Source organism: Micromys minutus (assembly GCF_963924665.1).
Source record: "Micromys minutus genome assembly, chromosome: 10".
Lineage (NCBI taxonomy): Eukaryota > Metazoa > Chordata > Mammalia > Rodentia > Muridae > Micromys > Micromys minutus.
Window position 1 is genome coordinate 53,235,157 of NC_137979.1, and position 24,652 is coordinate 53,259,808.

General features: G+C 47.4%; 1 protein-coding gene across 1 annotated transcript in view; it reads right to left on the reverse strand.

The window, feature by feature from the left end:
- The window catches only part of PITPNC1 (phosphatidylinositol transfer protein cytoplasmic 1), a 247,509-nt gene that overhangs the window by 117,841 nt on the left and 105,016 nt on the right, over positions 1–24,652 (reverse strand). Inside the window, exon 2 of the mRNA XM_080923239.1 lies at positions 3,856–4,004. Within this exon, the coding sequence (XP_080779365.1) occupies positions 3,856–4,004 (149 nt within the window). The remainder of the gene's footprint in view (positions 1–3,855; positions 4,005–24,652) is intronic.

The window sequence follows — 24,652 nt, forward strand, 5'->3', positions numbered from 1 at the left end:
AATTCTGAAGACAGAACCCAGGGCCTTGCACATGCTAGACACATGCTCCATCACTAAGGTGTCCCTGTACTTCAGCTGTTTGGAACCGTTCCTGTTCAATTCCATCACCAACGCTTAGGAGGCAGGTGGCATTCATTTTCCTCCAGTGGTAGGTCCCTCCTGCCCCTTTCTCCTTTTCTGTTTTAGTCCCGGGAAGCCACTCTGTTATAATGCCATAAATAAAACACTGACAGGAGATAATTTATGTAACTGGTCCTTTCTTGTAAAAGCATGACCTTGGCATTAAGCGACAAGAAAAGCATGATTCGGGAACCCCCTCTCTTTCTCAAAAGCAGATGCTCGCCCTTTGAACAGAAAAGAGAGGCCTTGAACATCTGTCTTATTTTACTATAGATAAAAAAAAAAAAAACTGATGCCTTGTTGGGTCCAACTAGGTCTGGCAGTCCCATCCCTGGCCACAAGGGTGCATGGGAAAGCGAATGGATATGTCAGCTACTTTGCCCTCAGAATTGGACTTCCTTTATCCCTACCCCTACGAATGGGTCACACGCTCCCCGTAGAAGTTACTCCTTAGTGTCTAGTTTCTCTGCAAGTTACTCTTACATTTTGAATATTTATGCTTGCCTTCAAATGGGGTGGGGGCATCTCGTTAGTCCCAGCACTTGGGAGGCAGAGACAGGCAAATCTCCACAAGTTTGAAGTCGGCTTGACCTATCTCTAGTAAGACCCTGTCTCCAAAAAACAACAAATGAAAACAGTCAGCGTCGCTCTTCAATCCCTAAACTATATTGGCACCTTGGAGTATTTCCTTCCTTAAAATGACTCTTTTATCTTCTGCTGTTATTGTTTTGACGCCACAGACGTGTGGCAGCCACGCACTGCTGCTGCCCCTGTTAAACTGCCCCCGCTCAGTCACTCTTCCCGGGCATAAGCCAAGTTCTTCTACGTACCCTTCTCCTCCTTCTTCAGTCTTAACTCAGTGGAAGTATCTCCATTAGTAGTTTTCTTTTTAAAACACATTGGTTTAATCCCAGCACTCAGCGGGTAGAGGTAGGTGGATCTCTGCAGAACAGCATGGTCTATAGAGTGAGTTCCAGAATAGCCAGGGATACCGAGAAAACCCTGACTAAGAAAAAAAAAAAAAAAAGCCAAGAAACAAACAGCAACACAAACTATATAAAAGAACAAAAAGATCCCTTGTAGATCTATTTTTAAGTGTGTGTGTGTTTATTATATATTTGAGAAAGTAGTTCCCATGGTGCTGGGAACCAAACTATGATCCTCTGTAAGAGCTGTATGCACTTTTTATTTTTGCAAAGATGTGAGTACAGTGTCCCTGTCCTCAGACACACCAGAAGAGAGCATCAGATCCCATTACAGATAGTTGTGAACCACCATGTGGTTGCTGGGATTTGAACTCAGGACCTCTGGAAAAGCAGTCAGTGCTCTTAACCGCTGAGCCATCTCTCCAGACCAGTTGTATGCACATTTAACCCCGGGGTCATCTCTTCAGCTTGAGGGTCAGCCTTTGAGTGTCAAGAACCAGCCCGCCTGCCTGACTCTCAGCTGCAGCCCCCATCTGAGTGGACCTGAGACCACATCTCCTTTTCTGGTATGGGTTGGGCCTACAACGCTTGGCCCTGGCTTCCATGGCCCTCGATGGGTCCGTGAGTTCAGGTTCCCTGGTAGCTTGAGGAACTAAGGATTTCCCTTTCTTTGTTTTAAGATCAGCTTTGTATTGTTACAGTACATCCTGTGTTTGTCCTAGGAAGCAGGGGCGGGGCCGGCGCTAATCTTTCCAGTTACTATTACTGGAAGTGCACGTTTTCTATTTATAGCTTGCTTCCTTCTCACCAATGTTTATGACTCCTTTAAAATAAATACCGTATATTTTGATAGGGAAAACAGAAATGACAGAGACAGCTGCACACGTCTTCTGCCTGAAGGAAAGTTAAAAAGTTTCTAACATTCTTCTTCCTTTGCGTACGTGGGGAACAGTCCCCACCCCCACCCAAGGCAATAACGTAAGCGAAGACAACTGGAGCTGAGAAATGGAATTTTCCATAGTTCCCGTCCATCCTTCAGTTCGCCTCAGAGGTGATCCCAGAGGGGAACCTGCCCTGTGTGTTTGAATCTGAGAAGACCAAAGAATACTTAGAAGAAACTTGTCTCTAGCCATACCCAGGGCCAAGTGACTCCTGCAGATAAACATTTGGCTGAGGCCTGGACGGTTCTAAATCATGGGAACCCATAGTTTCCACCAGATGAATGAGATTCATCTCATCATGACCCAAGAATTCCCTGGTACTATATCTGCAGGCAGTCGAAAGCATATTTGGTTGACCAGCCCAAGTCCTTTCCTGCCAGGGTACTGGATTGGAAGCCTTCCCTCAACTCTGCTGATGACATTTAAAGTATCTTTTTGTGACAGAAGGTTCTAGTTTAGCCTTTTGGAGAGTGAAATCTCTAAATATGACCCCACTCAGAAGTGGATGACCACATCCATGTCACTGAGAACATGAGTGGGGGGACAACACTTATGGGACAGGGACGTTCACAGAGGCCAGTAAGTTGGAGAATTGTTCAGCTAATGTTGGAACAGCTTCTCAACAGTCACAAATGAGCCAGTAGATACAACAGTAGTGGGTAGATGTACTTGTGGAAAGGCTAATACAAGTCTTGTTTGCTGGGCAGTTAACATCAATAAAATATGTTTCATATTTCACAAATATTCTTTGTGGTACTTTTGTGTTTGTGTATGTACAAGGGGTCAAGAGGTCAACATTTGGAGTCTTCCTCAACCACTATCCATATATATATATTTTTTCTTTCTTTTTTTAAACCAAAAAAAAAAAACCAAAGGGTCTCTCCTTGAACCTGGGGCTCTCTGATCTGGCTAGACTGGTCAGCCAGTAAATTCCGGGAATAATCTTGTCTCTGTCTTTCCAGTACTGGGATTATAAGCAGGCCCTGCTATGCTCAGTTCTTTATAAGGGTGTTGGGCTGTCCCATAAATGTTGTCCCCCACTCATGTCCTCAGTGACATGGATGTGGTCATCCACTTCTGAGTGGGGTCATATTTAGAGACTTCACTCTCCAAAAGGCTAAACTAGAACCTTCTGTCACAAAAAGATACTTCAAATGTCATCAGCAGAGTTGATGGAAGGCTTCCAATCCAGTACCCTGGCAGGAAAGGACTTGGGCTGGTCAACCAAATATGCTGTCGACTGCTCAGGGCCCCCGTCCTCACATTTCGTACACCCTCCTGAAAGAGCCACTCCCAGACCCTTCACTACAAATATTCTGACCCAAAAAAAGCACTGAACAGAAAAACCGAGGCTGGATATGATAGAGTGGGGAGAAGCTCAGACAAACCCCAAGAACCAATTATGCCACAGCAGACAATAAAAATGCACTTTGCAAAGCAGAAACATAGACTTGGTTAGTGCTGGTTAATAATCTACCCCCAAAAGGAGAATAATGACCTCAGGAGGATGGGGCGTCCCTTGGAGAAATGGAAGCCACCTTAGCCACCACAAATCGCTCTGGTCAGTTTGTTAGCTTTCTCAATGGACTCCTGGTTAGAAAATCTAATGAGACCCATAGCCATAGAGGCTGTGATGTGTAGGCTGTCCATACTACATTAAGGCCTGCCCATTTCCTGCCGCCTGCTAACACTGTCCTAGGCATAGATCAGATTTCCTCTTATGTCATCAAAGGTTAAGCTTCACATTCTCCTGATGATGCTGGTTTTGAAGCAATACCATGGGTGGCTGTCAACGTGACGTACTGGCTTTCTAGTGGACTTACCGCAAGGCGTCAGGAGGGAGGGGCTCCCCAGCTGAAATGGCTTACCTGTTGAGATACACTCGCTTCTCAGTGAACTGCCCGTTGCCATGGTGAGGGTCCTCAAAGGGCTCATTCTGCACGACCTCTACCCCTTCTCCCCGGTCACTCTGCTCATGGCTGTGTTTGCTGATCATATACAGCTGTCCGATTTTGTACTGCAAAGCAAACAGAGGAATGGAGACGGAGAGGTCAGCCCCGGCTTGCTTCTGATGAATCCCCCACGCTGTCTTCCAATGACAGGGCACACAGTGACACATCACATCAGTGCCTTCTTGCTGAGAAAAGTCGGTAGCCACTTGGGTCTGCTGACTGTGAGCAGAATGTAGAAATGGCACCTTCCTGAGAGCAATGCGGGCGGCCATACCAAGCGCTCCCTGGAGTTCTGGCCGTCTTTGAGGGCCATGCTGAGGGTGCCCAAGCTGGGAAACTCTTGCTTTCCATTCTGGACATAGAGGGTTAAAGGGAGTTGCTGTCCTATTTGGCTTGGCCAACGGCAGCCTAGGGTGTGTTATTTCTGTCCTGGCTCTGTAGCTAATTGGCAGCATTGCTGGGCACAAGGATTAACTGTCACTTGTATCTTGTCCCGCCTGGAATAGCAGTTCTCACAGGTGGCTAGACAGGATCGTGAGAAGAGTTGGGTTTTTTTTCCCACCCTCCCCACCCTGTCTTTGTCTTGTTCTGTTTATGAGACAGGTCTTACAGAGCTCAAGCTGGCCTCAAACTCATCATGAAGCCAAGGAGGGCGTTAAACTCCAGCTCCTCTGCTTCTAAGAACCCTCAGGGGCTGGGAAGCCAGGTGAGTATCACCAAGTCTGTTTTATTCAATGGTGGGAACGGAACCTTGAGACAGTCTCTGTCTGCCCGCATGTCTGCTGCCCCACCCCGCCCCCACCCTATACAGTCTGGAACTCTTGACAATTCTGCCTCAGTCACTCAGATACAAACATGAGCCACTAATGTAAAGGCAGCTAGATGCTTAAAAAGCTCTAAACATCCACATCTCACAACTAAAAACCCGAGTTCCAGAATCCTCTGCCATACTGAGGAACACCCTTGGTATCTCTGGATGGCTGTCACCCAATTTTACTAACAGTATGGGGCCTTCTGGAGTTCATCATCAACCCTACAAGGGTATCCCAGAGCAACCGGGGACTGAGACATTTTCTGCACTGTCTTCAGCCCCAGGTTGTTCAACTCTCCTTCCTGCTTCTTGCAAAACTCCAAGTCTGAGCACTTGTCACCAAGCCTGATGACATGAGTCATGTCATCCAAAACCCACACGGAGAGAACTGAGACTCCCGCAAGTTTCTCTAACCAATATATATATGGTATGACACTTGTACCAAACACAGGACAAAAAATTACACTAAAAAAAAAACCAACAGTAATGATTCAAACCAACTGACCAACCAAACAAACAAGCAACCCAAACCAAGGCCAGCAGGTACTTCTTCCCCCAGTGGACTCCCTGAGGTAGCAAAATGAATTGATGCAATATTCAGGGGTGGGGGTGGGAGGGGGAAGGGAAAGGGGAGAGGGTTTACAACCCTTGGATAGGGGACACATCTGCTCAGGTCAGGACTCTGTGGCCCTCTGTACACAGTGTGAGCCAGCACACAAACTCACTACCGCTAAAGTGTGTCTCTCCTGCAAGCTAATGAGGATGCCCAGTTGTTCCTACAAGGGCCCTTGGCTAGCAAGGATGCAGAGAGAAGTCTGTGTGCGAGAGAAGAATCTATTCTAACTTTCGAAGCAGCTGAAACATTCAAGTCAGCATCGTGGCTGGTCCCGAAGCTGAGAGGTCTCTTGTCCCAAGGTCTCTCTTTCATGCTGAGGCAGGTGCATGGAAGGGAATGTGAAGAAGCTCTAAACAGGCTCTACTCTGCAGCCAGCTCAAGGGACCAGGCCCAGTAACCATGACAACGGATCAGGCTGTTAGCTGGCTCTTCTCCAAGGGCTATGCTTCCTATCTGGCCACGGCCTGTCCAGGAAGAGCCCGTGTTTGAAATGCTTTTAATGTGTGTTTGTGAGCTTGTGGGGAGGGAGGGCACAGGTAGGAGCAGGAAGAGAGAGGAAGCTGGAAGATAAATCCATTTTTAAAAATGAACCTGAGGATATGAGGCTTGACCTGGCTTCCTATCTGCCCAGTACTTCTTTTACTTTTGTTCCCCAGGAGCTGTCCCTCCCACAAGGGTGGGGCCGCAATACCTGTGAGAGAGGCTGTCTACCATATACAAGCTGCTTGGTGGGTGTAGATTTCCACAACAGTTGCTTGGCCATGACTTGATGACCACAGACAGTAGAATAGTACTCAGCCACAAAAAGGAATGAAATATTGACACTGAAGCCACTTAATGTGTTATGGGTTGAGGTGTCTCCCCTCTCAGAGTTCAAAGGGTGCTGATGATAGTTAAAAGATGCCATCAGAGTGGGCTTTAATCCAGCATGACTGGTGTCCTTAGACTAAAGAGAAGTTAGAACAGAGACAAACAGGGCTACAGAAAGATTGTATGGAGAGTGGGTGGCCTTAAATAAGCCATTAGAATGGGGCCTGAGATAGAGGCTTCCATACCAAACCTTCAGAAAAAGAATGCTCTGTTCACACTGGTTCTGATCTCCAGGCTAAAAAACTGAATGGCTTTGGATTAACTATCTAGTATAGACTGCTTTGTCAGGCAAGCTCTTAGGGCGGCGCTCATCACACAAGGTCCTAAGCTGAGAAGGCTGAGTGTGGAGATCGTCTAGACTCCCAGTAGTGTGGTGGAGGAGGGATCAGGAGGGTCTCTGAGCATGCTGGCCAGCCAGCCTATGGGAATCTACAGACCTCAGGGTGTGCGAGAGTCTGGCTCAGTAGGTGAAGGCACCCGCTCCCCGAGCCAGGCGTCCTAGGTGAAATCCCTGGGGCCAACGTAAAAGTAGAAGAGGAACTGACTTAACAAAGATGTCCTGTTACCATCACATGCATGCTGTGGCACATGTGCCAACACACATCGTGTTGTTGTGTTAAAGATAAATAATATAGAGAAATCTGGTGTGTCGACACACATACATTATATGTATATACACACAACAATAATAACAATTTTAAAATAAATATCTGATATAGAGAGATTGAGGGAGACAGCTAATGTTGTCCTCTGAGTCTGACCTCAACACACACACACACACACACACACACCTAGTACAACAGGTCCAAAGTAATGAAATGTCCTGGGTAGACAGTAGTTGATGCACGTCAACAAAGTACTGAAGTGTTCACTCTTAAGGGATCACTTGGGAGTGTGAAACTTGAGCATGTGCCTGGCTTACCCAAGGCCCTGACTTGATCTGTAGCAGTGAGTGTGGGGGACAGAGTGGGGGTGGGAATAGGTCCCACTTCTCTCTAAGGATCTACAGATACTTAGTGGTTGCTAGGGGAAGGAAGAGACATTTTCTTTGGCATAGCCAGTCTATCAGTAGCCCAAATGAAACTCAGTGGATTGCAGGGGGAGGGGGGAGTAGGGACACAGACATGAAAGAAGAAGGGGGTGGTTGGGAAGAGAGGGGATCAGTGGGAGCAGGAGAGAGGGTCATGGGAGATAAATATGATCAAAATGCATTGCACATATGAATGAAAATGCCAAGTTACATATAATCTGCACTTACATATAATACATATACTAACATATATACACTTTATAAAAGCACGTTTAAAAAGTCACTTTCCTGTCATGTGCATTTTACCTCAAGTATTGCAAGAAGAGCTGTCTGAAGCCACCCCCACTCAATGCCCTGCCAAGGTCTTTCACTAGAAAGCTTAGAGGAGAGCTATATCTACCAGCACACTGTCTCTAGAAGCTCTAAACCACTCACACAGAAAAAAAAAAAAAAAAAAGTAGGGTGCCAAGGTCGGTGTGTGACAAGAAAAGCCATTAGCCAGACACGAGTCAGCCTGGCTGGGCACGGAGCAAGTGCTTCCTGCTCAGAGGAGATGGATCTGGGCAAGGCAGGGGCTGCTGATTCACCGAGGCCGGTGAGGACCCAGCTGCCCGGCCTCATTGATCATTCCAGTGGCTCCTCCATGAGCCAGCCCAGGGCAGACACCAGCCTGAGATCACCATGACTGCATCAGTCTGGGGGTTGAAAAATAACCGGCCTATGCTGAGGGTGTCAGGACACTCAAGCCCAGACTCAGAGATGGTCCAAGGCTGCCTGTCCCTTCCGCTCCTCCTAAGAAAATCAGACCTGGTCTGCTGGCATGGCCATCAGACCTAGACCATCCAGAAGTAGTCCGTTACCATTTTTATTATTAAGTCCCGAGAGTTTGACTTTCAGACATGGGTAGCTAACAGTATCTCAGTTATGGGAAGAGACAGATTAGTCCTTGAACCACCTAAAAATGCCACATGCATAGGCTGGAGAGATGGCTAAGCAGTTAAGTGCACTTTCTGCTCTGCCATAGGACACAAGTTCAGTTCCCAGCACACATATCTGGTGGTTGACAACCACATATAACTCTAGCTCCAAGGGATCTGACGCCACCTACTGGCCTGCACAGACACCCACACATGTGCAAATATACAAATATACATAAATAAAAATAGATCTGGGGGGTGGAGGCATATCGGGGGTCATCTCGGACCTTTGACTCTTTGGTTGTACAGGCAGGGACTGGGATGTTTACTCATAGGGGGCACACTAAGGGACAATTCTCCCTTACAATCACAGCACAGTGAGGGCTCTCAAAGGGACTTTCAGAAGCCAAATAGTACCAGGCTGTAGGATTTCATCCTTGTGAGACCTGCTTCTCTTCCCACACTCATGCAAATTCCAACATCTAAATACACACACACACATCATACACACATAACATATGCACACTAAAGATTTATCTTCAAGAGATAAATAAAACTTAAAAGGAGGCTCCAAACTAAAAATTCTAAGCATGGACAGGAATTTATGGCATACCCATGACAGCCCGGGGAATGGTGGCACACACCAATCCCAGCACTCAGGAAGCAGAGACAGGAGAATCTCTGAGGTAGAAGCAAGCCTGGTCTACAGAATGAGCTACGCTGAGAAATCCTGTCTCAACAAAACAAAAACAATCAAAAAAAAAAAAAAAACTCTCGCTTGTACCTTTGTCTAAGGACACACTAGACCCCAAGTTCCAAATAAAGGAAATTCCAAGCTCCGGGCTGAGCTGCAGAACCCAGCAAGGACCACCTTTCAAGCTCTTCACTGACCAAATGATGTCATCACTCATCAACCAAGACCTGCATCCTCCTGGCCCCTTTCTCTTTTCTCCAGTTTGCCTCCTCCCCGATGAGAGGCCTTAGAACTAAGGCTCCATGCGAACAATCAGAATGTAAACCTACTTTAGCCTTTACTGTTAAAATGGATGCCCACCACATAACATAAGCAGAGAAGTTGCTGTCTTCCCAACTGAACATGAAATCATGCAGTTTGCTTCCATGAAGTGTGCCTGAGTCCTGCTGTGTCCTCCATGCCCAGGGTGGCTACATACATCTCAAACTTGCCTATCAAGCCAGCGCTTTATGAAGTCTTCCTGGTGCTACCTGCCGTTCTCCCTGCAAGGCCGTCTGGACAATCCTTCCAGATGAATCTCCACGTCCACCTGACTGAGTACAACCTCTCGTTCTCCCACCCTCTCCACATACACAGCTGTGTGAATAGACTAAGGTGATGTCATCCTGTTCTCAGGATGCCCTCGCATTGTTCATACAACTCTTGATGCATTTTAGGAGCCTTTCTTCTGTCCTTCTCCTTCCTCAGTACACGAACCACAGAGCATCGTGGAGCAATGGCTTCATGGAACCCACTAGGAAAGCTCCTGATTCGGCCCTGTTAACCTCCGAGGATTCAGTCCTGTCGAGGGCCTTGTGCTAAGCAATCTCAACACGGATGTTACACACAAGGGAGGAGATGCACTGAGTGTGGATGCTCACATCCAAGTCTCAAAAGCCAGAGGCTATGGCTGTCTTCTGTAATCCTGCAACACAGCCAAGGCACCAGGCAGAAGGCCCTGCTGTTTCACTGGGAAATTATGTGCTAGGGTCTCCTTTCAAATAAAGTTTTATTGAAACACAAACATGTTCACCCATCCTATGGACTTTTTATGCTATAGTTGTATGTGGAATGGTTTTAAGAGACTCATGGTCTCCAAAGTTGGGAGTATTTTCTTACTGTCCTCTTACATAAAAAGTTGGGTGGCCCTGTTCTATTTTCCTGGTTCGTCCTAGTCTAGCCTGAGCTCTCTACTTAGTATCTATCTACCTGGTATGAGATTTATTGATATCTCTGTAGTACACTGAACATTAGAAACACTATTTTTTTCTTTCTTATTTTGTCTTCTCTGTGTGCATGTGTAAGATTGTTATTCTTGTTAGAGACAGGGTCTTGCTACGTAGCTCTGGCTGGCCTGAAACTCGCTATGTAGACCAGGCAGGTCATAAACTTATTTAGACAGGGTCTCATGCAGCCCAACCAGACCTTGAATGAACTATGTAGCTAGCTGAATAGCCTAAGACGATTTTGAACTCCAGACCCACCACCTCCCACATGCTGAGAATACAGGTATAGGCTATCATGGCCAGTATGAATTTTTTTTTTTAATGAGAAAATGTATGAACTATAGACGGGACCCTGCTTTGAGAACTTAGTGTGTGTGAACAGAAATAGCCATCACAGCCAGAGTGGAAAAAAGTTGCTTGACTATCGGCAGTGGCTGACTCTAAGTTACACCAACTGGAATTTAAAGTGAGCCATCCTACCAAACTGAACCTGGGGGCTGGGAGTGGTTGGTCAGGCATCGGGCCTGCCTGAAAGCCTGAGTGTTCCCAAGCCTGGTGATGGACCACAGGTCAGCAAGGATGCTGTTGGAGAAACCCTCCCTCCCTCCGGACCAGCTATTACCTGGGCCACCAGAGGAGGTGATAATTGTTTCCCTGTGGAAGGCGCCTGGTTGTCAAGATGAAAACATGGAGTGAGTGTCCTCACGCTGCCTTTGACTTAGCCGTGTGACCCCAACAGGAGCTTTGCATCTCAGCTGGATTTTGCAATCGTCAAAACGGGACCAACAGAAACCCCCACATGGGGTACGGTAAGAATCAAATGGGGGGGGGGATCAGAAATTCAAATGCTCAATAAACCACCAGCCTGGATAAAAACTATTACAGCTCTAGCACATCCTGCCTGGTACCTCTCAGGACCAGGACTTCAGCCCTGTCGCCACTACATAAAAGCTCCGAGAAACTCGAGAAAATGAGGCCACCGGCCACGGACCAGAAAGCAAGCCAAGCAAAAAAATACAACACCCGTCAGAAGATAAAGCTTGAGTGAGATGACAACAGTTAAAGTATCTGAGAGACATTTGGTGGCGGTCACCTGATAGTGCGGGCAGGCATAATTAGACTAACGATGACAACGGCTAACGAGTCACACTTCGGGTTGTGTATACTTTTTAATTTATTTTTAATGATATCACTTATTTCTATGCTTGGGCGGGGGATGGGGGGTGAGGCCTATGTGTGTACCATGTGCGGGAACCAGACAACAATTTGTAGGTGCTGGAGCTTTCTATGTAGTGTTTCTTCTACCCTGTAGGTCCTGGGGAATCAGACTCAGGTCTTCAGGCTTGGCAGCCACTGCTCTTACCCACGGAGCAGTCTCCCTAGTCATGCACTGGGTATGTTCTTTTTATCAAAAACATATCACGGTTTTGAAAAAGCCATTGAACATGTCTTCTATGGTCAGGGTAGTTCATCATCCACCATGTAGTTTTCATTATATTTTAAAGATTATTTACTTACTTCTGTATGTGTGTGTGCATGCATGTATGTGGGTACTCATAAAGACCAGAAGAAGGCATCAGACCCTGTCCCCCCCAGGAGCTGGAGTAAAATAAATCGGATTTGTGATTTACAAAGCAGTGTAGGTACTGGGGATTGAACTCGGGTCTTCTGCTCCTAGCTCTTGAGCCTTCTCTGAAGCCCTGAGTAAAGTATGATTAGGAAAAAGTGTATGGGCACTCGGAGACAGAGACAGGAAGATCTCTGGGTTCCAGGACAGCCTTCCCCATAGAGTGAGTTCCAGGACAGCCAGGGCTACACAGAGAAACCTTGTCTCAAACAAAACAAAACACAACAGCAAAACCAAAACCAACAACAACTACAACAAAACCTATTCAGGCTGGAGATTTAGCTCGGTAGACTAGCATCTAACTGGATGTGGTGGTGCACATTTGTAACTCCAGTAGAGAGAGGGTAGAGGTAGGAGGGCCAGCAGGTTCAGGGTCATCCTTGGCTACATAGTGAACTTTAGGCCAGCCTGCACCACCTGACTTGTCTCAAAAGACCTTTGCACCTGACTATTTCTTATCTTTGGTTAGAGAACCTATCTGGCAATGTTGAACCCAAAGGACAGGAGATATAGACCGTGGCTTCCCACAGAGTCCACCTGCCTCCTGATTCGCCAGAGGAACCATTTTCTCACGCGGTCTTGGAACCGTGAGATTTTCCAGAGGAGTCACCTTGTGGATGCTCCCAAAGGACATGGTGCAGATTGTGCCATGCAGTGACCCTGGCAAAAAAAAAAGCAAGGTAAAGAATTGTGCACAGATGCACTCTGGCCCCTCCAATCTTAACACCAGGTGTGGGAAAACGGTCCTTACCGGCTTCAATCCCATTCAGTACCCCCCTTTTAGCTGTTTCTCAGTCTGGGGCCATTGAACATGGCCGCCTCAAGACAGCCTCTACCCCAGCTCCGATTCTCACTCCTTAGGGGAAAGTGCTTTAAACCTGGTGTGCTCTGCCCAGCCTGAGGGAATGATTCACTAACCCTTTTGTCTTCCAGGCTCTGAATCTAAGGGTAGATTCATCCATGAAGACAGGAAAGTTTAGAAAGGAGGGATGGGGCGGGGCGGAAGTGGGGGGTGCGGGGCGGAGCGGGTGACATCCTTGGGTGTTCCTTCAGATGTCAGTCTGCCAGATTAATAAACCACAAAAAAACAATATCCGATTCCATAAAGAAAATCCAGCCCTCCGCTCAGATTTCGGGCTGTCTGCTCGCCATCACATTCTCTTCCTCTGCATTTTTTTTATAAGCGGCTCTCACTGGCGCCTTGTTTCTGCAGCACCTGTGTCTTTGCGCCAGCATGAGGGGAGGATAAAGTTTTTTTTTCTTTAAAGGAGCTGGTTTATTGACACTTAACTTTAAAAAAAAAAAAAACCTTTGCGACAAACTTATAAACAACCCTACACTAGGATGTTTAACCCGGTCCGTGACCCGGGAGGCAGAAAAAGGTAGAGGAGAAAGAATTATTACGGGTTTGCACTCGCTGTTACGAACCTGGTATTGTGCCTGCAAGGAAGTTATTGGGAAACTTAACCTATTCCACCCGGCACAGAAGTTTTGGTGTACTTTATAGAGAAGGACAAGAAAACAATATTTAAAACAGAGGCTGGAGAGACGGCTCAATGGTTAAGAGCACCAACTGCTTTTCCAGAAGGCCCGGGTTTAATTTCTACACCTACTTGGCAGCTTATTAAGTCCAATTCCAGAGGACCTGATGCCCTTCGTTGTCCAAGGGTACCGACCGGGTACATAGGTGGTACACAGACCCATGCACGTGGAACGTCCATACACATAAAATTTTAAAAAACTGTTAAAAATGCATCCGAGACTGATGCACACGGAGGGGGGGTATTCCTGTCCCCAAGGATTCCTTTGACTCACAGGTCAGAAACTGAAATGATGTCATACACACTCAGCACTTACAGGGTCAGTTGAGGCACTGGGTGTGTCAACCCCTTGCATTTATGATAAGATGCAGGAAATCCAGCCATTAGTGGGAGCCTGGACGAACCATTAAGAGAGCACTGGAGGAACCTTCTAGAAGGTAAATACCACAAAGGAAGTTGCTCTAGAAGAATGTGGGGTTTCTCCCTACACAGGTTGTGGGGCAGTCTTGGTACTTGAGCCTGCATTTTGCATCAATTGTGTATGTGTGTGTGTGTGTGTGTGTGTGTGTGTGCATGCACACTAGAGACCAGATGAGTGTGTTCCTCGGGCGCTTTCTAAGTTGCTAATTTGAGACAGTGTCTCTTGCTAGTCCTGGAGCTTACTGGTGGAGCTAGAGTGGCTCTCGAACCTTCGGAGTCTCCTGCCTTCACTTCCCCAGTACTGCCATGCCAAGCTTCACATGTGTCTGAGAGCTTGAACTCAGGTCTCCTGCTTAGATAGCACATACTTTACCCAGAGATGTCTCCCAAGTCCCTGGATCATTTAAAAACCAAACCCAAAACAAACCAAAACACAAGTGTTCCATATATGTTAGACCCCACAGACAATGGAGGCAGAGCGATGAACAGTCTCTAGGTTGGTCAAAGATGAGAGTCTCCTGAGGGATTCTGCCTTGAAGACAACATGAGACGACCCCGCTAAAGAGTCCTGACACATCATCGGATTTCTCCAGTGGCGCGCAGCAAATGTGAAGTGGATGCTGACGTAAGTAAACCAAGGGCTGATAGCAGGTCTGACCCTCAGCAAGCAAATGAGGTGCTTGTGTTGGCTACGGAAGAAAACCGCGCAGCCAATCCCAAGACGAGCAGGAGACCGCTCAGCCAATCCCAAGACGAGCAGGAGACGCGCAGCCAATCCCAAGATGTGAAAGAGACTATCCAGATGTGGCTTTTCGAGGTCCTGCGCCTAGTCTAGGTTAGATTTCTTGTGCATGCTTTGTCAGTGTTCACCTTCGTGCCTCGGCCTCCTATCACGTATTCCCGAGAGACTCGTCTCATACCAGACTAAACAGGGTCCTTTTAGAACAAAAGAAGCTGCGTGTGAAGCAACTGGTCCCTGCCAAGGATTTACTAAATCCTCTCTCTCTCTAGGTGACCAGGAAGTCAAGAGGAGCTGAAGAACAGCTAGAAGCAGATGTATGCTTGCAGGAATGTCAGCAGGTCTATGCCTAGGAAACCTTGGGAAGGGAAACGGAATGCATGAGCCACGGTGTGTGCCTGGGGGTTAGAGGTCAATTTAGGGGAACTGGTTCTCTTCTTCCCCCTAGGGAAGGCTGGGTAGAAGGTGCCTTTAACTAGCCGAGTCATTTCACTGTCCACTTATACTTGTCTTTAAAGAAATCATTCCTATGCATGAATTGTACAAAGGTTTCATAACGAGGTGCTCACACGTGTGAAATGTACTCTGGTAACATCCGCTCTCCCACATTCATCATCCGTCTCCTTCCCGCTGCTCTTTCCTGGTAAGTACTTCCCTTCCGTCATCACGTTCTAGATGCTGCTGTGGAGAGAAACATGTGCTATCTGTCTTTCTGAGTCAGGCTTATTTCATGTAACATGATGATCCACAATTCTGCCGCTCCCAATCAAATGTTCTAACTTCATTTTTGTTCCGCGCGGAATAAAATTCCATTGTGCTTACACATCTTTTATTCATTCGTCTGTTGATAAACCTTCAGGCCGGTTCCTAGAATTGAGCTGATTCGGAACAGCGCGCACACATTGTGGTGCCCGCACCTCTGTGGCAGGCTGGCTTGGAATCCTTCCGGGGTGCGCTCAGGAGTGGTCCAGCTGGATCACATCAAAGTCCTTTCTTCAGTATACTGCTTTCCACAGTAGCTGGCCTTACTTCCGTTCTCAGCGGCAGCGAACAGAGTTGTATCCCCGTCCCTCCTCCCCAGCATTTGTTATCAACGACTCCCTTAAGAGCATTCTGTGTGATGCATCTCAAAATCTCAATGTAGTCTTTTTTTTTCTTTTAAAACAAAACTGCACACGCACACACTGCTTTCACTGGGCCCTCATTTTATCCCCTCCTCCTATGGCCATGTAGAAGGGCCCGGGTTCCCCACACCCTCATAAGGACCCGCTTTTGTAAATCGCTACCACCATGAAGAAGCCATGGGATTCTTTAGGTCAGTTCTGGAGTCTTAGTTACTGTTACATAGCCTCTTATTTTATAAGTGCCTGAGAGTCGAACCCTTCTTCCAGGAAGCCTGGATGGTGAGGTTTCCACCCAACTATTGATGGAAGCCAGCAGACTCACATTCGGGTGTCCCCTGCAATGATCTGGAGTTGTACACAGGTAAACGCCATGTAGTAGATGGCTCTGAGGTTGAAAGGGCCGGAGCACAATTGTAGCAAAGTAAATCTCTGGAAGGGCAACTCAAGGAGGCAGCTGGAAATTGTCACCATGGGAGCCCTGTGTGCTGGAGGTGGGCATGACCTGAAAAGACACTGCTATTTCTGCTTCAGAAGCTCAGTCAGCTCTGGATGGCCCAGCCAGGGTTGTAGTAAATAGAAGGGCAGCATTGAAGGCAGAGGAGCCCTCCAGAGTTTATTTATGAGTTGCATGCATTTCACATACTCAAAGAGCAGGGTTTTTCATGGAAATCTCCTTTCTCTATTCCTTAGAATCTTCCCCCTCCTCCATCCTCCTCTGCTGCCTCCTCCTCCTCCTCCTCTCCCTCCTCCATCCTCCTCCCCTCCCTCCTCCTCTCTCTCCTCCCTCCCTGCTGTACTGTTCCTCTCCCCTGTCCCACCTTCCTCCCCCGCCTCTTCCTTCTCCTTTTCTTCCACCTCCTTCTCTCTCTTTTTGGTAGTGTCGGGAACGGACCCAGAGCCGCATGCCTCATGGATACTTCCCTTATGGACTACCACTCCTCTATTTCGGAAGCCAGTGTTGCTGAGAAAGTCACCTGGGAGCCCACTCTGATCTATTGCTTGTTATAGATGTCACTCCTCCTCCTCCTCCTCCTCCTCCTCCTCCTCCTCCTCCTCCTCCTTCTTCTTCTTCTTCTTCTTCTTCTTCTTCCTCTTCTTCTTCCTCTTCCTCTTCTTCTTCTTCTTCCTCTTCCTCTTCTTCTTCTTCTTCTTCTTCTCCTTCTCCTCCTTCTCCTTCTTCTTCTTTTAAAGGATAAACACGTGGCTTTAAAAGAATTATTTATTTATTCTGTGTATGCAAGTGCACCATAGCTGTTCTTAGACACCAGAAGAGGGCATCGGATCCCATTACAGATGGTTGTGAGCCACCATGTGGTTGCTGGGAATTGAACCCAGGACCTGTGGAAGAGCAGTCAGTGCTCTTAACCACTGAGCCATCTCTCCAGCTCATACCTTTTAAAGAACACAACTCAGTGCTCTTTAGTTTACTCATAAGGTGTGCCCCCGGCACACATATCTAATCCCATGTCTTCCTCACCCCAGATGAGACCCGTGAGTCATGAACAGCCACTTCCCATTGCCCTCCATCTGAGGTATGGTAACTACTTTTCATCTCTATGAAAGTGATTATTTGGAGTATTTCTTATAAGTGAACCACACAGTAATTATCCTTTTGAGTCTGGTTGCCTTCTTTTAAGCTTCAACCATGTTGTGACAAAAATCAGTACTTCCTTTTCATTACTTGTTATTATTCTGCTGTATGGACATACCACATTTTGTTTACCCATTACCCACTGATGGGCACTTGGTGTACTTTGGTGTCTCTGTTATGAACCATGCTACTATGAGTAGAGGTTCTCAACCTAGGGGTCAAGACCCCTCCCCCAGCGGTCAAACGACCTTTTCACAAGGCTCACCTAAGACCGTTGGAAAACACAGACATTCACATTACAGTTCACAACAGCAACAAAATTATGATTATGAAGTAGCGATGAAAATAATGTTATGGCTGGGGGACACCACAACAGGAGGAACCTGTAATAAGAAGGGTGAGAAACATTGTGCTATGAGCATTTTAATGTGCATGGGTATCCGAAGAGGAATCTGTTTACAGCTCTCTTTGGGGCTGAACTGCTGTGTCATGTGGCAGCTTGTTGAACCACACACACACACACACACACACACACACATGTTAAAAAAAAAACTAACACACTGCACAATAGCTATGCCATTCTATTTTTCCCCTTTATGGTCTCCCGAGTGAGGATAGGGTTTTGGTGTTTTGTTTTGTTATTTGGGGGGTGGCGGTTATTGGGGGGGGGGTTTATGTGTTTCAAGACAGGGTTTTTTTATGTAGTCTTGGCTGTCCTGGAACTAGCTTTGTAGATTAAGCTGGCCATGACATCACAGAGATCTGCTTGCCTCGGCCTCTAGAGTGTTGGGATTAAAGGTGTATACCACCACTGTCTGGCAACTTCGATAGCTTTAAGTTACCTGAAAAACAAGACTGCCAGTTAGGGCAAGGGCTTGGCCAGTAAAATGCTTGCTGTGTAAGCCAAGGACCTGAGCTTGGACCCCCAGGCCTCCGTGGCAGGGTGCCTTTAATCTCAAAGTCAGGAGGCAGAGGAGAGGATCCTGGGAGCTCCTAGCCAGTTGGTGAGTTCTGCACTTGATGAAAAAAGCCATGTCTCAAAAAAACAAGAGCGAGGGTCTGGCGAGCGACATACTTAATGCTGATCGCTGGCTTCCAAATACACACACACACACACAAGAATGCCCGAAAAGTGGCTGGCCTCAGGCCCTCACATCATTGCCTTACACTTGGGCAAATATGGCTCACTGATCAAATAGCCCCAGAAACTTTGCAGTCTTGGGACAGTTTTATGTTTCACAGATCTGAAAATGAATTGTGGCAATTCGTAGGACTTCGGAAATAGCAGGTACCAAGGTATGCTGACCTTGGGTGTGCAGGGGTGGGAACAGCATGCCTTGGCCCATCCATCCCCCTCACCACCACCCCTAGCATGGCCTTGGGGGAAGGGCACCCAGCACTGACCTTGAAGTAGGACAGGCTGAGGTGTATGGCACTCGGGTAGACTGCCTGTCACACAGGAAGTGCCATCCCCAGCCTCCATAAACTGGGAGAGATGTTGCATTTTTGTAGTTCCAGCGGGTGGTGGGGGGGTGGGGGGGTTAGAGTTCTCCTCCACTACAGGGTAAGTTTGAGGTCACAAGCCACCCCTCATTCCCCACCCCCAAACGAAGGAAAAGGAAGGGGAGGAGATAGCCTGTAAGCCAAGCCAACCCTGGAAACACATTTTCTTAACAGTGGAACTTCCTGCCAAGGCAGGAAAGGCATCTTTATAGAACCTGCTCCATTCTGTGCTGGCTTCTCTCTGCCCTGCAAGCAGTTCCAGGATTTAGACCCTACACGCTGAGTCCTCACAGCAACTCTACTGTGGCAGTATCTACATCACTGTTGGGCTTATGAAGACACGGGTTCTCAGAAGGGTTCGGTCATTTGTCTGTGGTCACTAGTTAAATAGTAAACTCCAGGATCCCTTTGGTCATTCATTCTTTTCCTCGTCCCATATTTGGGAGCCAGAGGGAAGGCCATTTCTAAGTCTGGGGATAAGGATCATGGGAAAGGAAGTGACTTTCTCTATACCTGTCTGTTGCTAATGGTTTTTTTTTTTTTTTTTTTTTTGTAGCAGTGCTAGAAAGATTTTTTTTTAATGAGGTGAGAGAGGACAGAGCGATGTAGAAAGAGATTGTGGGGAAGGCAGGGATATCAAAGGTGTCCAACATTAGAAACCAAAAGCCTGAGGTCCTCCCCTACCTGCACCTAAGTATCCCTCCCACAAAAACCCAACACAACTATTAAATAAAGCATGCCCACTCATGGGTGTCCTTGAGGTTTGAAGTATAAATTAAAATTAATGAGTCCATCCCTTTTGGACTCAGAAAATGTGTGGGTGGCAGGGAGGGATTCCTGCAGCTGACAGCTGAAGTGACAGCAATTTCATAAAAAGGAACAAGGGAGCATCCCTGCCTTCAGGGCTGAATGTATCTGAAGGTGACTGATTGGAACCACCAGCCAGCAACACTGTATGCAACAAGAGCTGGAAACAGACCCTCCTGGAAGAAAAACCCCTTTCTCCTGACAGCAGAAGAGAGGGAGACGTCAGATGGGTTGACCTGTCTATTGGGTGGAGCCCAGCTCACACACCAGTGAGAAATGTGATTCCCAACAGAGCCACAGAAGCAAAGCCTTCACATAAGTGGAGCTCTTGAAATGGCTCAACGGGGCAGAGGGCCTGGCCAGCAAGCCAGACAGCCCGAGTTCAATCCCCAGAACCTACGAGTTGGAAAGGGAACAGACTCCTTCAGGTTGTTCTGACTGCCACCGTGTACCATGGTGCCAAGCATGGACATATACAGACATGTATGAACAAACCCACAAATGCAACAAAGTCTTTACTCCGCCATTCCAATGGTTCAAATGCGTTGTGACACAGTGAAATGACTATTTGGCCTCTGAAGGAATGCAAAAAGAATGTAAGCCACGGGTACCACCATCCTCACTCTACCCCAGAGCATAGTCATGGATAGCAGCAGGGAGACAAGGCTCCAACCACCCACTGTCCTTTCCCTACTCCTTCTGTTACAGGACCTTCCTCCCGCTCCAGAGGGAGCGGTTTCCAGATCCTACCGGCAGCCCCAGGAGGAGCAAGGCCTTTCTTGCCTTCTCCTCCTGGGCAGATGGGATTTGCATACTGACATATTGTGAATCCAGTCACCCAGGTAACGGGGCTCCAGTTAGCAACAGCGGAATGAAGGTCAGCCCAGTTCCTTCTAAAATTAGAAGTAAAGCAGATCTGATTTTTAACTGTTCAAGGTAGGATGCCCAGCTAGATGTGCAGATGCGATCCTTAGAATGAATTTTCAGACAGGAGACTCAGACAGGTGAAGCAAAGCAGAGCTGGGGGGGGGGGGCATTACAATGGCAACAGAAATGTGGGTTCAGATGTGTGGAATGTGACCTTGGGACTTTCCTGTTTGCATTACTCTACCATAGCTCCCGACAGTAGAGGTAACTCTGGTCCCATCATGCAGGATCTGTTTGGTACACACCAAGCAGTTTAGAACATAAACCATGAGGCTTCCCAAACTCTGTCATGTTCTTCTGGTTTTCCTCTATCTCCAAGTCAACAACCCAACCCTCGAGATCCTACTGGTTTGAGAGGGAGTGCGCAGGACTCCAAGGAGGGAATGCTTTGGGGAAAGGGTGTGTTTCTCTCTCTTCCCTGAGAACCAGGGCCCAGATGACAATCCTTCATCCACTGCTGCCCCAGGCAGGATACCCCAAGATGGTAGAATACTGTGACTGAGTTAATTCTGTGGGAAAACCTGGGGGCGGTAAGAGACCAAAGAAGACAGGGGATGATGCCCCAAGACGGGTATCCTATTAAGGTTCCTTCCCTCTACTCAAAACCAGTCTGTTCCTCCCCTCAACTCACACTAAACAATTATGCTCTTCCAGCGATTTCACCAAGAGGGTCAACCAGTGGTTCTCAGTCTGTGGGTCACATATCTTTTGGGGTCAGGAGACATTTTTATAGAAGGTCACATAGCAGATATTGTGCATTCAGATATTAAAGTATGATTCATAACAGTAGCAAAATTACAATTATGAAGTAGCAACGAAAATAATGTTATGGTTGGGGGGGGGGGTCACCGTAACTCAAGGAACCTTATTAAAGGTCACAGCAATTGAAAGGCTGAGAAGCACAGGGGTAGACTGTTCTTGGTCTTACTATAGACAGTCCGAGGATTAGAAACTCAACTTTGGGCTGAGTGACTCCTGTTCCACAGGCAACATTATTTTTTTGGCTCCTTTGGAGTGGAGGGCATAGAAGGTGCTTGGCAGCGCCTCTTAGAGGTGGGTGGTTAAGATGGCTCCATTGCTTCCAGGAGAGTTAAACAATGGCTAAAGTAATGTTCTGGCCATTTGAACACATGGGGAATATTCTTCCCTTCCACACTGACGTGTAGAGTACACTCACATGTGCACACATGCCATGTGTGTATTGGTGAACACATATCATGTACATGTGAGCGTCTCAGAGCTTGGTCAAGACAACATCGCCTACCATTCTCCAGATGCTTCTGCTTCTGTTTCTTACTGACTGGGAGCTCATAAGGCCGGCCAGGCTAGTGAGCTCCAGGGGTTCAGCTGCCTCTGTCACCCATCTTGCCATTGCTGAGACTGCAGGCACAAGCACATGACTTTTCACAGGGGTTCTGGGTATCAGAGCACAGGTCTTCACACTTGTGGGGTGACAACATTCCCCAGACAGAAAATACCCTTCTTTGATGAAAGGAACAAGCTCCTTTATGTGGGCTCCGTTGCCCACTTTCGGCAGAGGTAGTCCTCGAGAAATATCCCCCTCCCGAAAACAAACAAGGCAAGAGAGGGGTCACCAATGGTGCCCTGAAGCAAAAGAACCTGGTCTAGAAAGAGGGGTGTTGTGGGTGAGGTTGAGCAGATGACTAAGGGGCAAAGGCACTTGTCACAAAACCTGGTGACCTGAGTTCTATTTCTAGGATCCACATGGAGAAAGGAGAGCCACTACCTTCAGGTCATCGTCTGTCCTCCAAACATCATGACACACACCCCCCCGTAAATACAATAATAATAAATAGTAAATAATAATACTTATTTGTAAAGAGAGGAAGACCAAGAACTCAGATTCAGAGAGGGCAGCAGCAAGCACTTTGGTTTCCCATTCTCTAGAAAAGTTGGAAATCTAGATTTTTATATCAGCTCAATTAAAAAAAACACAACATGGTGGGCTGAAGAGATGGTGGGCGCGGCGGCAAAGAATGTTTGCCACCTGTGATCTCAGCAAGGCTCCAACACCTCCTTGTAGGCATGCATTCTGTGCACATCTGTGCTCATACATGTACACACACATACACACCACAGACACTCAGGAATAATTACGAGTAAAGTAAATCTTTAAAATAAAAAACCCACACGCTTCTGTGAGATCGGAGAGCGGTGCCTAGTCTTGCAGTTTGTAGCCAGCTGACTCGTGAATCGTAAAAAGAGCCATTGGAGGTACTGAATGAGAACAATGCTGTCACTGTTAGTCACAGCCAAGCTGGCTCAGGAGTGTCTGCACTGAGGCCAAGCACGTCACGAAGAAGACAGACAAACTCCGCAGCCAGGTGTGGCGGCTCTGGCCTATAATCCCAGCACTGGGGAGGCTCAGGCAGGAAGATAGCCGAGGCTTTGGGGCTAGTTTGGACAGCACATAGAGGCCCTGCCCAGACCCCCATCCCCAGAGTAAAGCTGTGAAAGTCATGGTCTCGCTACATTTCCAGAAGTTTCCCAGTACCCTTCACCCTCTGCAGGCTGGTACTGATCTAAGGTGGGGCAGGGTGGGGCGCCCCTGTGATCTCAGCACTTGCAAAGCAGAAGCAGGAAGTTCAAAGTCATCTTTGGCTCTGTAACAAGCTAAGGTTAGCCTGGGTCACAAGGAACTGATTTAAACTTTAAAAAATAAATATAAATAATAGGAAAACAGGCGGCGCATGAGCATGGGCTCAGCTGGTACAGTGTTTACAATGCACAAAGGCTCGGTTCAATCCCTAGCATCCATAAACCACTCGGGGGATGGTCCAGAACCTGAGACACGAAGGCAGGATACATGAAGAGTTCAAAGCCAGGCTACATTACATAAGACCCTGTCAAAAGGAAATGGGGCAGGGGGAGGAAGGGAAGGGAAAGGACAGGGATAATAAGACAAAGATAGCAGACCCTTTTTTATATACTCTGGAAATAGCAAAGGGTCGTGTGTGTGTGTGTGTGTGTGTGTGTGTGTGAGAGAGAGAGAGAGAGAGAGAGAATTGTGTGTGCATGTGTGTGTGCATGATGTCTAAGTTTGCAGAGAGCGTGCATGTGTGTATGTGTGTGAACGCAGAGGCTTGAGGTTGACATGTTACTCTTCAAGCTTAGTCACTGAGCCAGGATCTTTAATCAAACCCAGAGCTCACTGCCATGACTACCATGACTAGTCTCACCAGCCAGCTTGGTCCACAGACTGAGGCTGGGATGACAAGTGGGCCACCATGCCCACCTAGCACCTACATGAGCTCTGAGGATCCTAATCCCGTTCATAGGCTTCGACGGCAAGCACTTAGCCACTGAGCCACCATCTCCCAGACCCTTGTTGCTCATTTTTATTTTTAATTGAAGTTTAACAATTTTACACAATGTCTATGTGCATGCGTGCTGTGTGTGTGCATGCGTGCATGTTCATGTTGCATGTGCCACAATGTGGATGTCAGAAGGGAGCCTCAAGTGTCTGTGACAAGTCTCTTTATTGCTCCTCACTCTTTGGACTAGCTGGCCCACAAGCTTCAGGGGCCTCAGCCTCCCATCTTCCCACAGGAACACTGGTCATAGATGTATACAGCCATGGCCGATTATAGATGTATATATACAGCCACGGCCGAATTTACATGGGCGCTGGAAATTCTAGCTCAGATTCTCACGTTTTTGTAGCAAGGACTTTACCCACTGAGATTCCCAGCCCCCTGCACTGAGTGTATTTATTCATGATGTCTGCTCTCCATGGGAATCACAGGACTGTTTTTTTCCACCACAACCTGAATTAGTATGGTAAGTCCCTGTTCTTGCTGTCCTACCTGGCCCTGGCAGCTGGCCTTCTCCGTCACCATGAACCGCATCTACCTGCTCAAGGTACTTCCTGTAAGTGGAGCCACACGGGACTTTAGTGGGGACACCCAAGCCTCCGGGCTGGGTAGTTTTTAAGATGGGAAAATAAAGACTCTCAGGAACAGATTGAAAAGGTGCAAGTATGGGGCCTTTTGTTTGTTTGTTCTCTCTCTTGTTTTGGTTTTGTTTAGACCTTTACAGTGTTGCCCAGGCAGGCCTGGAACTCACAACCTTCCTGGCTTCAGTCTCCCCCCAAGGCTAGGATTACAGGTCCTGGCACCATGCCCAGGTGGAAAGATGGAACCTTCTATGAGGCTTAAAGGCAGGACCAATGACGTGAGCCCGACATAGCTGAGCATCCACTGTGGGGGCA